This window comes from Engystomops pustulosus, chromosome 4, assembly GCF_040894005.1.
Source record: "Engystomops pustulosus chromosome 4, aEngPut4.maternal, whole genome shotgun sequence".
Lineage (NCBI taxonomy): Eukaryota > Metazoa > Chordata > Amphibia > Anura > Leptodactylidae > Engystomops > Engystomops pustulosus.
This window is the reverse complement of record NC_092414.1, coordinates 29,158,799-29,177,478: the sequence shown is the minus strand read 5'-3', so window position 1 is coordinate 29,177,478 and position 18,680 is coordinate 29,158,799. Positions and strand designations below refer to the sequence as shown.

At 43.9% G+C, this 18,680-nt stretch overlaps 1 protein-coding gene across 2 annotated transcripts in view; it reads left to right on the top strand.

The window, feature by feature from the left end:
* The window catches only part of LOC140126318 (E3 ubiquitin-protein ligase RNF213-like), a 163,128-nt gene that overhangs the window by 12,012 nt on the left and 132,436 nt on the right, over positions 1–18,680 (top strand). The window contains exons 5-9 of one of the 2 annotated variants that reach the window (XM_072145603.1): positions 563–831; positions 1,164–1,423; positions 3,486–3,671; positions 16,542–16,731; positions 17,700–17,752. In XM_072145603.1, coding sequence (XP_072001704.1) covers positions 563–831; positions 1,164–1,423; positions 3,486–3,671; positions 16,542–16,731; positions 17,700–17,752 — 958 coding nt within the window. The remainder of the gene's footprint in view (positions 1–562; positions 832–1,163; positions 1,424–3,485; positions 3,672–16,541; positions 16,732–17,699; positions 17,753–18,680) is intronic. The other variant, XM_072145604.1, reaches the window with a different exon arrangement.

Here is an 18,680-nt window from a genome sequence, read left to right as displayed (position 1 = left end):
CAGGCATACATCGTCTGAATGTAGACTTAGACATTAGAGGGAGAGATTTTTCAAGCTGCCTAATAGTAAGAATGTGCTTAGTTGCCCATGGCAACCAATTACAGCTCCGCTTTAAAATATTCATGAGCAATGGTAAAATGAAAGCTGAGCTGTAATTGATGGCTGGAAATTTATGTATGATTTGTTTATATGTTCAAAGTGGCTTCCAGGTGCTGTAAAAATTAGAACCTTATCTCCAGCATGGATCCTCTTGTCACCATTGACCTTTATTGGTAAACAGAGACTTAGGGGTGACATCAAATTGACAGTACACACCCGATTTTGCCTAATACTTGCCGCAGCCAGAGGGAGCTGTTGGTGTAGCTTCATAGCTAAGCTCAGGTATACCAACAGATGAGTAGCCAAGCTGAACCAAAGGTAAGGATGGGGGGGGGGTAAATTCTTTATTAGTTTTACACCAACTGGGACCTACAGTGAAAAAGAATTAATCTGTACAAACCCTTTAAAGTAGAATAGCTGACATTGTTTTGTGTATTGATATTGGTTTTATTATCCTTCTCAGAGTGGCATCAGTATGATGGTGCGTGCCTAAAAGAAGGAAAAAGTGGTTTTTTGGGGTTTATGAGAGATGACAAAAAAGTTATCAAAAGGAAAGCGGGCGAGGCCATGCTCAGCAGCATTTACAGCATCCTTGGGATCTGCGATGAGATCAACCTGTCCAGCTTTTTTCAACAATTGGAGCAATATTACTATGTGGCGATGCAGCCTTGTCTGAATGCGGACAGATCATCTATATGGCACAGGCAGGAGTACAACAAAGAAAAGGAAAAGGTATTTATAAGCTGTGAAATATTGAAATATTTTTTTAAAAATTTATTGCCACCGGTTTGGCATTTTTCTACACAGGAGAGTGATTTTTTTTTTTTTTTTTTTTTAGTATAATGTTATGCTATCGGATCTAGTGTACTAAAAAACTAATGAAAAAATCATGAAAGAGGGTTTTTTTTAAAACAAGTTTTGCTCGTTTTTCCTCTAATGATTAAAACCAAAAAATATTCTTGCTGATTTGGTGTCATAGGGTGCATAAAAAAAATATTATTTTTGAAACAAGAATTTTTGATGAACAATTTATTTGTAGTAATGAAATTATTTCTGCCATGTAGGTGATTGATCTCATGATGACTTTGCTCTATAAAATCTGTGACCCCTTCATTAAGAAAAATGTGCAGCGGGAAAGCGGTGTAAAGCTGAAAAGAATAATAGCCGGATTAATCTGCCTTCGGATTGTTGTGACATATTCAGTTCATCTTACTAAAGAGTTGTTAACAAACATCTGCCGTGTTCTGTGCTTGGATGAGATGCCAAAAGAAAACCTGATTGGGGAACTTCATCAGGCAAAGACTCTGTTTAGTAATGTCCCAGGGTAAGTTTTTCATATTTCTTTAGCTGCAAGTTTCGGATGCACTCTTAGGTTGAGGATGTGGAAGCTACCTGATTGGGATCTCACCCCATCAAGTTAGTAAGAGATACTTCAGCTCAGGGGTTCATGAGGCGAGTTGAACCTTTCCTCTTAGGCATCGCCACCTGCAGTGAGGTTGGGGGTGGGTGGGGGCAGAATCAGGGGTGCAGTCACCTGCTACAAAGAAAGTCCTGACACTGTCTTTTCAAACCCAAAGGTGTAATACACTGCATGGAGTAACCAACTATAAAAATAAAAAAATAGGCGCATACCCTATGACAACAAGAGATGCAAAACTATGGGACTATGTATGGGACACATAAAACTATGGGGCTCATTTACTAAGGGTCCGCGGACCGCATTTTCGTGTTGCAACTCATTTAGAAGGGGATTGTGATTTTGGCGTATCTGGGCCAGCTTTCACGCAACATAAATCAGGGGGGCAGGCCGTCGGACGATCCGACAATGCGCGGGAGTTAACATCGCAAATTGTGTCACAAGCCATTCACTCACATACACCGGGAAGAAGAAGGTGAACTCCGGCGGACCTCAGCGGGGAAGCGACACATGCAGGATCTCGGGCGCACTATGTTGGTGCATCGGGCCGGGCTTCATCTTCATTGGACCGTCCGGATCGGGGATCGCGACAGGACCGGGTAAGTAAATGTGTTGTGTTCATGCAGACTTCACCACATAACTCTTATGGTGTTAAACTTTACTAAACATTATATTTGATCTCATCAGTTGATCGCCACATCGATTCACATTCTCAGCAATGTACTATTATAGACCATTAGTACAGGTGGTCCCCAACTTAAGGACACTTGACATACAGAAGACCCCTAGTTACAGAAGGACCTCTCTGCCCCCTGTGACCTCCGTTGACCTCTCTCATTGTGTTACTTTAGTCCCAGGCTGCAATGATCAGCTGTAACGTTTCTGTAATGAAGCTTTATAGATAATCCTTGTTCTCATTACAGCACAAAATTTGGAAATTCCAATTGTCACAGGGACAAAAAATTTTTTGTCTGGAGCTACAATTATAAAATATACAGTCCCGACCAACATACAAATTCAACTTAAGAACAAATCCAAAGAACTGATCTTGTACGTAACCCGGGGACTGCCTGTAGTACAGAAGGAAAACACCTTTACGTCTTGTAGACACAGAATGCGAACTCCAAAAATTGATTCCTGAAGATGAAGCACCCACCATGAAATCGTACTCATATAGTAAACTTTAACACATAAAGCTGACACTATTTGCATTAACCATTTCCAGGGGTCTACCATAATACATGTATGACAGATAGCAAGTTATTAATAGATAGTACCCACTATTGAGCTGAGCAAATATCTTGCCTTCCAGATCTCTGCTGAAGTCATTAACCCCTTAGGTCCCATGGTTCAAATATGATCACGGCACAAGAGAGGTTTTGTTAACTGTGAAAGTCACAGCACAGGTCACGATATGAAATATATTTTGTAACATTTCAGCACTGACTTGACCTCCAGGTAATTGTTCTCATACATTACACCACCCTCTACAGTAACTAACTACTACTACTACTAACATGACCCGTTCCAACTCTTCCCTCAGAACTATTGGTGTTGTAAAGACATTTCAATATCAATACATCAGCGTACTGTTTATTTGCTTTCTTGCCTTGATCATAAAATAGACATGACATCCAAATCAATTCTTCCGGTGTCCTTAGTTTCAAGACAGCTCAACAATTTATGATCCGTACCTTGCCTCACCCTTGTCTTGAACAATGGGGCGCAAACTCTTAGCTTTAAAGCACATGATCTATAAAAGGTAAAAGATATAATGACAAAAGCAGAATATGGAGCTTTTTCTATACTGCTAAGCCCCTCCCCATTGTAAAAGTAAGGTACAATATGTAGTGCAGTTTTTTGGTGGCTATTGGTCCACAGCTCTAATGCAGTTATAGTGAATAGCTAAGGGATATGAGCAAATGTTCTGTTTCTCCTTTATATTCTCTTAATTCTGTTTCTCTTACAGAATAGAGGAACTGTTGAGGCAGCTGTGCCAGCAATGTATAGATGAAAATGTGGAGCAGTGGGTATGGGTCCTTCCAGTCCTACATACATTTTCTATACCCAACACCGAAACCTCCTTATCAAAACAAGAAAACATCTGGGCAGGTCTTGAAGGCCTAGTCTACGATAAGATTAAGAGACGTCCAAGGTAACAATGCTAATTTTTTATATACGGCAATTGATATAGTAAATATCAGTGTTCAGCGACTAAACTTGCAAATTGCATAAATCAATAGTTCAGATTATAATAGTAAACTTGGTAGGAGAGAGTTTTTCGTTTGTCCAATTTTTCCCCCTCCTTTCTAACTGCTTCTAGTAATGTGTGTGATTCAGCTTTCCATTCTTTACTCATATTGATAGCTTACAAATAAGGAGAAGCTGATAAAGCTTTAAATGACTTGACTCTTTACAGACAGCAGGGGGTTATTTATCAAACGCCAATGCTTGTGCGACAGGATATGGCCCTTCTGTGCAGCCCGATACATCAAGAGGCTCATCATAAATGTGCTTCAGAAACTCTGTATTGTTATCTCCTCACATAGCTGAATCCAGTCAAATATTCTCTAGGTATATAAGGAGTTAATCTTTAGTCTCCTTTCCCTATTACTACAGGGGAAGATAGAAGCAGAAAAAATGGACAGATAAGCCGTTTTCATTAATAAGTATACTAATATGTTTAATTTTTACACCTATAGTATTAATTCCTGAAATAAAAAGAAACCCCTAGCCGTACGATGGAAGGATGCGTACGTCTTGGCGAGACCTGTTTTGGCACAACATGTTGTGGTGTTCTGATTGAAGATGTTCACCGATTTCCCCCACATTGACAACTCCCTGCACCACGATTGGCAGGGAGAGATTGTCATGGCCTGCCATTGTTAACCATGTTTTAGGTCTTGCAGACGTCTATAATACACTGCAACACCATAGTATAGCAGTATATTGAAGGTGAAATAAAGGTTTTATGGTGCCATTAACCTTCTAGTCCCCTACTGGGACAAAATGAAAAAGTAAATGTTAAAAATTGTCAAAAATCTAATAAAGAAAAAGAAAACTACAAATCCCCCTTATGCATTTAAATAATTTGATTATGCCAAACATTTTAAAAAAATTACCAACATTCACAATATTTGATATTGCTGCATTCGTAACAACCCAATATCTTAAGATAATCCATCATTTAAGCTGCTTAGTGAGCGCCATATAAAAAATTCCTAACATAAATAGTGGTGGTTTTGTAAAAAAAAAAAAACTTAGCAAAAAGTGATCAAAAAGTCACACATAACCCTAAATGGTAACAATTAAAATTAGAGCACATCACACAAAAAAAAAGTTCTTACCTAGCTCCATTGGTGGAAAAGTCTCGACTTTAAAGGGAACCTGTTACCAGGAGGCTTTTCATGCCAATTGGGAGGGGTGGAAAGGAGCAGTTCCCCCCTCACCCTTCGGAAACATGTGACCTTTTCAAATATATGAATAACTCCCCACACTCGGGATTGGCTGTAGAGGAGCAGGGGGCGTCACTAAGCCCAGTGATGGGTGTTTTCATATATTTGAAAAGGTCACATGGAGAAGCTGTTTCCCAAGGGTGGGGGGGACTGCTCCTTTCCAGCCACTCCCAGTGGGCAACTGCCTGGTCACACAGCTGATGCTAATGAAAGGTACAATATAACATATCTTTTTTTTCTGAAAAACCAATTTTTAATACAAAAACACCTTGGCAGTGTATGTACTATGCTCTGTGGGGACTGGGGGAATGCTAAAAATGGGTCTCCTGGTGACAGGTTCCCTTTAAGAAGACAGTAATGCAAAAATGAATGTTTTTTTAAAGCATGATGTTTTGTAACACTGTTTTATTGTATAACACTATCAACCCCCCCCCCCCCAAAAAAAAAAAAAAAAAAAAAATATATATATATATATATATATACAGGTGGTCCCCTACTTAAGGACACCCGACTTACAGACAACCCATAATTACAGACAGACCCCTCTGACCTCTGGTGAAGCTTTCTGAATGCTTTATTATAGTCCCAAATTGCAATAATCAGCTGTGAGGTGTCTGTAATGAAGCTTTATTCATAATCCTTGGTCCCACTACAGCAAAAAATGTTTAAACTCCAATTATCACTGGGGCCAAATTTTTTTTTTACCTGGACCTACAATTATAAAATATACAGTTTTGACTTACATACAAATTCAACTTAAGAACAAACCTCCGGACCCTATCTTGTACGTAACCCGGGGACTGCCTGTATTTTGGTTTCCCTGAGTATTTCCGGCTAGGTGACACGCATACTGATACTTCCGGCCCATGTGACCGGATGTTACCTCACTATGACAGTGGAGAGGGCTGGGCTGCGGTGATACGGCCGGCATATATAAACAGGCCACCACACAAATGTCAATATCCCCTGACGAAGCCCGCAAGCCGGGCGATACGCGTGGGGCGTTCATCCATCCCCAGATTCAATTGCTTATTTATGGTAATGTAGCCGTTTGTATGTCTATGCACTGCACTTTATTTAGGTCTGGACCCATTATATGTACCATTGTCTATGACAGCTACCTATGCATATTCAATTTCTATTATATATATATATTTATGGTCCGGATTCATGTGTGACATATACACTGTGCACTTTAATATTTAACTACTTACCTTTAGATTTATCTATTAATTTTGTACTGGGGATTGTTATGTGGTTTGTACCCTTCACTGGGCTTTTTAAGTGTGTTTTAATGTTGTACTCAATAAAATTCTTAGTGTCTATTTTGCACATCTCTTGTCTTATATCTTATTTCAGTTGTTTTTTAGATGTGTGACACGATATTCATATTCTTGGTATATTTATTCCCCATTCTTCCCAAAATACTATATATATATATTTATTTATTTTTATTTACCATCCGTACTGAACTGCAGAAGGAAGGTAAGATGTTATTTATGCCATAAGGTAACCAGCGGAGAGTTGTAAATTAACCCCTTAGATATTCACCTTTTTTCCACCTAAATGAAAAAGGTGTTTCTTAGTTTCGACTGTGAATGCCTTCTACAAGCTACAATTTTCATGTTTCTGTCTCTATAGCTGCATGGGATCTTGTTTTTTTGCGGGGTAAAATGTAGATTCTAATAGCACATTTTGGGTTGCCCATGTCCTACTGATAAACTTTTATTAAAGCTTTTTGTATATTTAAAAAAATATGTTTAATGTTCAAATCTATTTAATGAAATACTTTTTGAACATTTTTTTTTGGTATGGCTGGCCTTCTAGTAGCTATAACTTTTAAACATTTCTGTCAATGTAGCTGTGTGAAGGATTATTTTTTTGTGTAAAGACCAATAGTTTCCATTTGTATAACCTCTGGGTTCACGACTAGAGATGAGCGAACATGCTCGTCCGAGCTTGATGCTCGGTCGAGCATTAGGGTACTCGAAACTGCTCGTTGCTCGGACGAATACTTCGCCCGCTCGAGAAAATGGCAGCTCCCGCCGTTTTGCTTTTTGGCGGCCAGAAACAGAGCCAATCACAAGCCAGGAGACTCTGCACTCCACCCAGCATGACGTGGTACCCTTACACGTCGATAGCAGTGGTTGGCTGGCCAGATCAGGTGACCCTGGGATAGACTAGCCGCTGCCCGCGCTGCTCGGATCATTCTGTGTCTGGATGCCGCTAGGGAGAGAGCTGCTGCTGGTCAGGGACAGCGTTAGGGTGCTAGTAGATTACTGTTAGGCAGGAGTGATTCAAGAAGAACCCAACAGCCCTTCTTAGGGCTACAATAACGTTATACTTTTTTTATTTTAATTTGCATCTAGTACCATTTTGTGAGGAATTAGCAGGGGGACTTGCTACCGTTGTGTTTAGCTCTTAGTGGCACACATATCCATAGCAAAGACCGAAGTGGGAAAATTTAGTAGGGGTTGGATTTCAATTAGGCACTAACTCAGTGTCATCTCATCTGGCATAGTAGTGTGCTTTGATACTTGGCTAGAAAATAGCCATAGGAGAATACAAAGAGCTTACTTACGCATACAGTAGCGTTCTATATATTTGATTTCTGGTTGATCTGCTGGTGGCTGTACTTTCTGCAGTGCATGTACTAGCCAATTCTGAGCAATTTGTAGTGAGACTTGCGACCGCTGTGTTCTGCGCTTAGTGACGCACATATCCATAGCAAAGACCGAAGTGGGAAAATTTAGTAGGGGTTGGATTTCAATTAGGCACTAACTCAGTGTCATCTCATCTGGCATAGTAGTGTGCTTTGATACTTGGCTAGAAAATAGCCATAGGAGAATACAAAGAGCTTACTTACGCATACAGTAGCGTTCTATATATTTGATTTCTGGTTGATCTGCTGGTGGCTGTACTTTCTGCAGTGCATGTACTAGCCAATTCTGAGCAATTTGTAGTGAGACTTGCGACCGCTGTGTTCTGCGCTTAGTGACGCACATATCCATAGCAAAGACCGAAGTGGGAAAATTTAGTAGGGGTTGGATTTCAATTAGGCACTAACTCAGTGTCATCTCATCTGGCATAGTAGTGTGCTTTGATACTTGGCTAGAAAATAGCCATAGGAGAATACAAAGAGCTTACTTACGCATACAGTAGCGTTCTATATATTTGATTTCTGGTTGATCTGCTGGTGGCTGTACTTTCTGCAGTGCATGTACTAGCCAATTCTGAGCAATTTGTAGTGAGACTTGCGACCGCTGTGTTCTGCGCTTAGTGACGCACATATCCATAGCAAAGACCGAAGTGGGAAAATTTAGTAGGGGTTGGATTTCAATTAGGCACTAACTCAGTGTCATCTCATCTGGCATAGTAGTGTGCTTTGATACTTGGCTAGAAAATAGCCATAGCAATAGGATAGCATTGTTTGGTTTTAAAAACTCAAAAAAACACAAAAAACACAAAAAAAAAAAAAAAACACAAAAAAAACAAAAAAAAGTAAAAAAAAAAATAAAGTTATAACTCTCATTTTAAAAATGTTTAACCCGAGGGCTAGGGGTAGAGGACGAGGGCGGGGACGTGGGCGTCCAACTACTGCAGGGGTCAGAGGCCGTGGTCCTGGGCGGGGTGAGACACCACCTGCTGATGAGGGAGCAGGGGAACGCCGCAGAGCTACACTCCCTAGGTTCATGTCTGAAGTTACTGGGACTCGTGGTAGAGCACTGTTGAGGCCAGAACAGTGCGAACAGGTGATGTCGTGGATTGCCGACAATGCTTCGAGCAATTTGTCCACCACCAGTCAGTCTTCCACGCAGTCCACCCATGTCACCGAAATCGCCACTCCTCCAGCTCCTGCACCTCAGCCTCCTCCCCCCCAGTCTGCCCCCTCCCAGGAAAATTTGGCATTTGAACCGGCATACTCTGAGGAACTGTTTTCTGGACCCTTCCCACAGTCACAAACCACTTGTCCGGTTGCTGCTGAGCAATTTTCCGATGCCCAGGTTTTCCAACAGTCACAGTCTGTGGGTGATGATGACCTTCTTGACGTAGTGGAAGTGTGTAAAGAGGTGTCCGACGATGAGGAGACACGGTTGTCAGACAGTGGGGAAGTTGTTGTCAGGGCAGGAAGTCCGAGGGGGGAGCAGACTGAGGGATCGGAGGATGATGAGGTGACAGACCCAAGCTGGGTTGAGAGGCCGGGTGAACACAGTGCTTCTGAGACGGAGGAGAGTCCTCGACCAGAACAGGTTGGAAGAGGCAGTGGTGGGGCCAGACGGAGAGGCAGGGCCAGAGCTGGTGCATCAGCGCCAAATGTGTCAACTAGTGAAGCTCCCGTGGCGAGGGCTCCTGCGGCGAGGGCTAGATCTTCAGAAGTCTGGAGGTTCTTTAAGGAAACACCGGATGACCGACGGACTGTGGTGTGCAACATTTGCCAAACCAGGCTCAGCAGGGGTTCCACCACTACTAGCTTAACTACCACCAGTATGCGCAGGCATATGAATGCTAAACACCCCACTCAGTGGCAACAAGCCCGTTCACCTCCGGCCGTGCACACCACTGCTCCTTCCCCTGTGTCAGCTGCTAGTCAGCCCCCTGCCCAGGACCCTGCCACAAAAACCCCATCGTCGCCTCCACGATCCTCCACAGCATCCACCAGCGTTCAGCTCTCCATACCCCAGACGCTGGAGCGGAAACGCAAATATAGTGCAACCCACCCGCACGCCCAAGCCCTTAATGTGCACATCTCCAGATTGCTTAGCCTGGAGATGCTGCCCTATAGGCTAGTAGAGACCGAGGCCTTTCGCAACCTCATGGCGGCGGCCGCCCCTCGGTATTCGGTCCCCAGCCGCCACTACTTTTCCCGATGTGCCGTCCCAGCCCTGCACCAGCACGTGTCAGACAACATCATCCGTGCCCTGACCAACGCCGTTTCTGACAAGGTCCACCTGACCACGGACACGTGGACGAGTGCTGCCGGGCAGGGCCACTATATATCGCTGACGGCACATTGGGTTAACTTGGTGGAGGCTGGGACCGAGTCTGACACTGGGGCTGCTCATATACTGCCGACGCCGAGGATTGCGGGGCCTACCTCGGTCCAGGTGTTTCAGGCCTACTATGCCTCCTCCTCCTCCCACCCCTCCTCCACCTCCTCCTCCGAACTACCATCCGTGGGCACGGCGCCATCAGTCGGTAGCTCTAGGCACAGCAGCAGTGCCGTCGCTAAGCGACAGCAGGCGGTGCTCAAACTGCTGAGCCTAGGCGACAAAAGGCACACCGCCCAAGAGCTATTACAGGGCATCACGGCGCAGACTGATCTGTGGCTGGCACCGCTGAACCTCAAGCCGGGAATGGTTGTGTGTGACAACGGCCGTAACCTGGTGGCGGCTCTGCAACTCGGCAGACTGACACATGTGCCATGCCTGGCCCATGTGTTAAATCTGATAGTTCAGCGTTTCCTCAAGACATACCCCAATCTGTCTGATTTGCTCACGAAGGTGCGCCGCATCTGTGCGCATTTCAGGAAGTCCAGCCCAGATGCTGCCACTCTCAGGGCAGCGCAGCGCCGCCTCCAACTGCCCGCTCACCGACTGTTGTGCGACGTGCCCACGAGGTGGAATTCAACACTGACCATGTTATCCAGAGTTTACCAGCAGCGCAGAGCGATTGTAGACTGCCAGATGTCAACTTCCACCAGAACTGGTAGTCAGGTCAGTCAGCTTCCTCAAGTCTACAATGAGGAGTGGACGTGGATGTCTGATATCTGTCAGGTGCTGAGTAACTTTGAGGAGTCAACACAGATGGTCAGTGGCGATGCCGCCATCATCAGCCTCACCATCCCGCTGCTTGGCCTGTTGAAAAACTCTCTGGTCAGCATGAAGTCGGAAGCTTTGCGCTCGTCACAAGAGACAGGGGAAGAATATTCCCTTGTTGATAGCCAAAGCACCCTCAGGTCTGTTTCTCAGCGCATATCGGAGGAGGTGGAGGTGGAGGAGGATGAGGAGGAAGAGGAGGAGAATGTTGGTGAGACACAAGAGGGGACCATTGTTGAGTCCTTTACTGTTCAGCGTGTATGGGCAGAAGAAGAGGAGTTGGAGGAGTTGGAGGAGGAGGAAATGGACAGTCAGGCCAGTGAGGGGAGTGAATTCTTACGCGTTGGTACTCTGGCGCATATGGCAGATTTCATGCTAGGCTGCCTATCCCGTGACCCTCGCGTTCAAAGAATTTATTCCAGCACCGATTACTGGGTGTTCACTCTCCTGGACCCACGGTACAAGCAAAATCTTTCCACTCTCATCCCTGCAGAGGAAAGGAGTGTGAGAATGCATGAATACCAGCAGGCCCTGGTGCACAAGCTGAAACAGTATTTCCCTTCTGACAGCGCTAGCGGCAGAGTGCGTAGTTCTGCGGGACAAGTAGCGAGGGAGAGTAGGCGAGCAGGCAGCTTGTCCAGCACTGGCAAGGGTACGCTTTACAAGGCTTTTGCCAGCTTTATGTCACCCCAGCAAGACACTGTCACCTGTCCCCAGTCTCGGCAGAGTAGGGCTGATCTTTACAGAAAGATGGTGAGGGAGTACGTAGCTGACCATACCATCGTCCTAAATGATCACACAGCTCCCTACAACTACTGGGTTTCAAAGCTGGACATGTGGCACGAACTGGCGCTGTACGCCTTGGAGGTTCTTGCCTGCCCTGCCGCTAGCGTCTTGTCCGAGCGGGTTTTCAGTGCAGCTGGTGGCATCATCACCGATAAGCGTACACGCCTGTCGACTGACAGCGCTGACAGGCTGACGCTTATTAAAATGAATAAAGGCTGGATTTCTCAGAATTTCCAATCTCCACCAGGTGAAGGAAGCTCAACCTGAATAATTGATCCACTCCTCCTCCTCCTCATTTTCCTCCTTCTCCTCCTCTTTGTACAGTAAAGCAGAGGAAAATGGCTATTTTTTGACAGGGCCCACTGGCTCTTGCTATAGTACTTCATGCATTTAATTTTTCTGGAGGGCCACCTACCCGGTCCTCTGTTTGAAACAATTTTTGTGAGTGCCACATACAGGCACTCAATCTATTCCATTTTACTGCAGGGCCACCTACCTGCTCCTCTGGTTTGAAACATTTTTGGGACTGCCACATACAGGCACTCAATCTATTCCATTTTACTGGAGGGCCACCTACCTGCTCCTCTGGTTTGAAAAATTTTTGGGACTGCCACATACAGGCACTCAATCTATTCCATTTTACTGCAGGGCCACCTACCTGCTCCTCTGGTTTGAAACATTTTTGGGACTGCCACATACAGGCACTCAATCTATTCCATTTTACTGGAGGGCCACCTACCTGCTCCTCTGGTTTGAAAAATTTTTGGGACTGCCACATACAGGCACTCAATCTATTCCATTTTACTGCAGGGCCACCTACCTGCTCCTCTGGTTTGAAACATTTTTGGGACTGCCACATACAGGCACTCAATCTATTCCATTTTACTGGAGGGCCACCTACCTGCTCCTCTGGTTTGAAAAATGTTTGGGACTGCCACATACAGGCACTATCCAAATTAAATTGTCTCCATAGCAGCCTCCACACGTTGTCTCCATTGCTACCTCCAAAAGTCGTCCATATAGCTGCCTCCATACATCGTCCCTTTATCAAACGAGGTGTGTCAGGCAGAAATTTGGGTTGTTTTCATGGATTCCACATCAAAGTTGTTAACTTTGTCGCCACCCTGCTGTGTTATCCACAAAATATACTGGCAAACTTTTACCATTTAGGGATATTATTTCAGCGCTTCTTGCGCATCTGTTTACATTCCCCTCACCCGGCATATCCTAAACTTATAAGAACGCTACTACACTTGATCTTATACAAAAGGTTCTTAGAAGTGCTGTTTGGGGAGTAGCCTAGAGACAGGGGCTTGAATTGGCGAAAGCTCGCCTGGCAGCGGAGCGCCAGCTCCATGCGCATCATGCGCTTCTTGCGCATCTGTTTACATTCCCCTCACCCGGCATATCCTAAACTTATAAGAACGCTACTACACTTGATCTTATACAAAAGGTTCTTAGAAGTGCTGTTTGGGGAGTAGCCTAGAGACAGGGGCTTGAATTGGCGAAAGCTCGCCTGGCAGCGGAGCGCCAGCTCCATGCGCATCATGCGCTTCTTGCGCATCTGTTTACATTCCCCTCACCCGCCATATCCTAAACTTATAAGAACGCTACTACACTTGATCTTATACAAAAGGTTCTTAGAAGTGCTGTTTGGGGAGTAGCCTAGAGACAGGGGCTTGAATTGGCGAAAGCTCGCCTGGCAGCGGAGCGCCAGCTCCATGCGCATCATGCGCTTCTTGCGCATCTGTTTACATTCCCCTCACCCGCCATATCCCAAACTTATAAGAACGCTACTACACTTAACTTGGTGCAGGCTGGGACCGAGTCTGACCCTGGGGCTGGTCATATACTGCCGACGCAGAGAATTGCGGGGCCTACCTCGGTCCAGGTCTCAAAGGCCTACTATACCTCCTCCCACCCCTCCTCCACCTCCTCCTCCTCCGAATTACCATCCGTGGGCATGGCGCCATCAGTCGGTAGCTCTAGGCACAGCAGCAGTGCCGTCGCTAAGCGACAGCAGGCGGTGCTGAAACTGCTGAGCCTAGGCGATAAAAGGCACACCGCCCAAGAGCTATTACAGGGCATTCCACATCAAAGTTGTTAACTTTGTCGCCACCCTGCTGTGTAATCCACAAAATATACTTGCAAACTTTTACCATTTAGGGATATTATTTCAGCGCTTCTTGCGCATCTGTTTACATTCCCCTCACCCGCCATATCCTAAACTTATAAGAACGCTACTACACTTGATCTTATACAAAAGGTTCTTAGAAGTGCTGTTTGGGGAGTAGCCTAGAGACAGGGGCTTGGATTGGCGAAAGCTCGCCTGGCAGCGGAGCGCCAGCTCCATGCCAAGATCCAACTAACATAGTTGCAGCACCTTTAATCTACTACTAGTTCACTGCCTCCATAATAATAATAATAATAATCTTTATTTATATAGCGCCATCATATTCCGTAGCGCTTTACAAATCATAGGAAACAAATACAAATGTATTGTAACAGAGCACAACATTTGTATGGAACAACAGGAGTGAGGTCCCTGCTCGCCAGAGCTTACGGTTTATGAAGATGATGGGGTAACACGAGGTAAAAGAATATTTAACGGTCAAGCCATTCTTCTTAGGGAATAGAACAAAATATAATAAATGGAATTGCTGTCGCTTGAACCACTCAGCCGTCATCTTATATACCAGGTCCAGGGTGAATGGGACTGCAGAGAAGTCTGGTGCCTGTTGGTTGCTGGATAACAGATGGGAGGACGACACAGGACGGGTTAGTAGAAGAGTTAAAACTTCATGCAGTTAATGAGTGTTATAGGCTTGCCTAAAGAAATGGGTTTTAAGAGCACGTTTGAAACTTTGGAGGTTAGGTATTAGTCTGATAGTCCAGGGCAGAGCATTCCATAGAATTGGTGCAGCTCTAGAGAAGTCTTGGAGACGCGAGTGGGAGGTCCGCACTAGGGTAGAGGTTAATCTAAGATCACTGGCGGATCTAAGAGCACGGGTTGGGCGATAGACTGAGATAAGAGAGGAGAGGTAGGGGGGTGCAGCATTATACAGAGCTTTATGGATGAGGGTTATTATTATTTTAAACTGTATTCGAAAGGAGACTGGCAGCCAGTGCAGCGACTGGCATGAACTGTAAGCATACATGGTCCCCTTATCAAACGAGCTGTGTCAGGCAGAATTTTGGGTTGTTTTCATGGCTTCCATGTTAACTTTGTCGCCACCCTGCTGTGTAATCCACAAAATATACTGGCAAACTTTTATCATGTACCGATATTATTTGAGCGCTTCTTGCTCACCTCCTTTGGTTCCTCTCTGACACCCATTGGTTTGAAGCCTGAGTCCAATTAGGGTATGTCGCCATGCCACTCTCTAGCCTGCTGCCGCTGCCTCTGCCTCTGCATGCCGTCCCCTATAGTGTCAGGGTCAATTATTGGATGTTTTACATGCTATCTAGCTTCATTCTGTCACTCTGTCATGGCCATGCTGTTGCCCATAATTTCGGCATAATGGTGCGATTAAGCAGCCTCAGAGGCATCCATGCATGCTGCCCCTGCTGTTTCCTGTCCATTTCCGTGGTGTTTCCATCCTTTTCTGAGGTTCCCAGGTGTTTGGCCAAGCTTCCCTGTGCAGAGCCTTGGTCCCCTTGAAAAATGCTCGAGTCTCCCATTGACTTCAATGGGGTTCGTTATTCGAGACGAGCACTCGAGCATCGGGAAAAGTTCGTCTCGAATAACGAGTACCCGAGCATTTTAGTGTTCGCTCATCTCTATTCACGACCCTTTAAATTTTTTTTTTTATTTGATGGTTGATTTAAAAATGTTAGTTTGGCTATTGTTTTTCCTTTATTTTTTTAACAAATTTTTGTTGTACTGGATAAATGCAATCATAGTTAATTATATAACGTTTGGCCACTCTGTACTTACCCGCAAGCCTCCTGGACCAACAGGCCCCAAACCAAATGTGTGGTCTGCTTCTATTTGGGGCACACCTCTGGGAGAAGGTTTCTCCTCTTACTCCGTTTACCACCCACTGCAAGTTCATTAGTGGGAAGCAAAGACAGAAAGACATAATGCACTGTTTAGGTGCTATGAACCATTACAATGATGGGTCTAAAAGGAAAAAGATCTCAACCTCCTTGGGGCATTGGCACAATGATGTCAATGACAGTACAGGCGGTCCCCTATTTAGGGACACCCGACTTACGGATGACCCCTAGTTACAGAAGAACCCCTCTGACCACTGCGACCTCTGGTGAAGCTCTCTGGATCCATTACTTTAGTCCCAGACTGCAATGATCAGCTGTAAGGTGTCTGTAATGAAGCTTTATTGATAATCCTTGGTCCCATTACAGAGAAAAATATTGAAAATCGAATTGTCACTGGGACAAAAATTTTTTTTGTCTTTAGCTATAATTATAAAATACACAGTCCCGACTTACATATAAATTCAACTTAAGTACAAATCTAAGGAACCTATCTTGTATGTAATTCAGGGACTGTCTGTAAAGGGAGAGACTGTCAGTGCTGAACTGATAGCATAATACATTGCACTACATTTCGGCGCAGGGGTGCAATATTTATGTAAGTCTTCAAAAGATTTAAAAACAAATGACAAAAATGTAAATAATGTTTTGTTAAAATGTTTTTTCTTCTTTTACCTCTCAGTTAGGAGAAGATTGTGCAATAGTTATTGCATTCCATAATGATACTATTACACTGACTCCTGCAAAAAAAATAAAGCGGACTGTGTCTTAAAGGGGTTGTCCGATATTTGAAAAACATGACTGTGCTATTGCAGCTTAGCTACATTCATTTATACACAGCTGAGCTGCAATACCAACACTGGCCATGGTCAGGCATGGCACAATTTATAGAAAAAACTGAACCCTATAAAGTAAAGCATTAGTTCGGAGCTACATTGACAACCTTTAACTTCTTTCTTTATTCTGTAACAGGGACGTTTTAGGATATATGCTTAAAAAGAAGTATCTGCTTCAGTCACATCCAATGGTGATCCAGTCATGGCTGTGTTTCATCCCACTTGACCAAATGTTGAGATTTTTGGATGAACCTTCAATACCAATTGTCGGTGTCATTAAAGCTTGTTACTTCAAAATTCATGGTGTTGAATTTAAAGACACACAGGTTAGTTCCTTAATATTGTAACTTTTAATTTACTACTAGAGATGAGATCGGCCAATCCCGGTCACGTTTGGGTCCAGCTGCCTAACCAAGACGTATTGCCCGATTGGCGGCTGAAGAGCCAATCTGGCAAATGAATGCCCCCAACAACTAGCCATGGCTGATTCCCCTGACCAATCACAGCAATGGCTAGTTCCCCTGACCAATGACAGCCATGGCTAGTTCCCCTGACCAATCACAGCCATGGCTAGTTCCCCTGACCAATCACAGCCATGGCTAGTTCCCCTGACCAATAACAGCCATGGCTAGTTCCCCTGACCAATCACAGCCATGACTAGTAGTCAGGGGTATTTATATGCTGGATTGCCGCCAATCTGGCAATACATCCGGGTGGGACGGCCAAACCCGAACAGCGAACAGGAACAGCAGGTCCTCTCATCTCTATTTGCCCTTTTTTTTATAGTAGTCATTATTATATTATGTATTTTCAAATAAATAATGATCAGCTACACTACATACTGTATATTGGTTTGGTTAGCGTCCTCTTTCGACAAATGACTGAATACACCTGGCAACCCAGAAACCAGGAGCCTGTGCAAGGTAAGTACACTTTGTTTGTTTATTTTCCACGCCTGCCCAATCCCTAAAGGGATTTTCCACTATTACTGGAAAACCCCTTTCTTTAATGCTGATCAGGGCCATGAACATTTTCTTCCTTTATTTTCGTACATTCATATTTTATATAAACTGAATTACCAAACATACTGCATTGTTTTGCGACTTGAGTTGCCTATATGACCTGAGTTTTAGGCCCATTTAACATTTGCGTTTACCATGTGTTTGATTCTGATGTGGGGGTCTTGCATTGGACTAAACAAAAAACATGTGAAAATCTGACACACTGAACAAACACTGAAAACTGATTGAATGTTGATGGAAAAACATTAATAAAACTTTCTCTCTTTTTTTAGAACATTGAAAAGATTTTAACAAAAATACTCGAGATTATAGATAACCAAGACGAGTAAGTACTGTGCATTTGGCATTTATCAGGGTGACATATTGGGGCAGATTTATCAAGCTGTCTGAAAGTCAGAATATTTCTAATTGCCCATGGCAACCAATCACAGCTCCCCTTTAAAATATTCATGAGCACTGGTAAAATGAAAGCTGAGCTGTGATTGGTTGCCATGGGCAACTGGAAATATTCTGACTTTCAGACTGCTTGATAAATCTGCCCCATTGTGCTGCAAAAATGTAAATGAAACCAAATGTTTGCTTTGGCATTTTTCTTTCCCAAGTATAACACTAAAACCCTAACGAAATAATTAGCCAAAACAGTATGAAAAGAGAGAGGACTGAAAAAAATCAGTGTTTTAGAGAACTTGGTTTGTCCAAACAGAATCAGAATAATTTTGGATTCGACTCCTTCCAAAAAATCTACAAATCAACTAATAGATTGTCTCATCTGTATATGTGATCCCTCATTACAATAGTATATATAAAATAACTCCTGAATAAATTATTATATAATATCCCCTGAATATATAATATATATATATATATATATATATATATATATATATATATATATATATATATAGTATATATTTCCCCCCACTAAATAAATGATATATGCAGCGCTCCCCTTATTATAAATATTCCGGCTAAGCTCTTGCCAAAATTCTCTCGCTAAGGCATCATGCACACTCCGGGTGCAAACGCTGTTCGGCTCTTTTCTGCCTTTGTGTCAATAGCACATGAGGTCCATTCACATGCCGATGAGAGGAGAAAAGACTGGCCAAGCCATTAACCAGGAGTAAGAAATGCTTCAGCTCCAGCAGTCAGCTCATGGAAACCAGAGCTAGTACACATCCCGAAACTACATTCAGGAAGGGCATGAAGGGGGCCGCAATGGGCGTTGCATTAGACCAGGGGTCAGGAACCTTTTT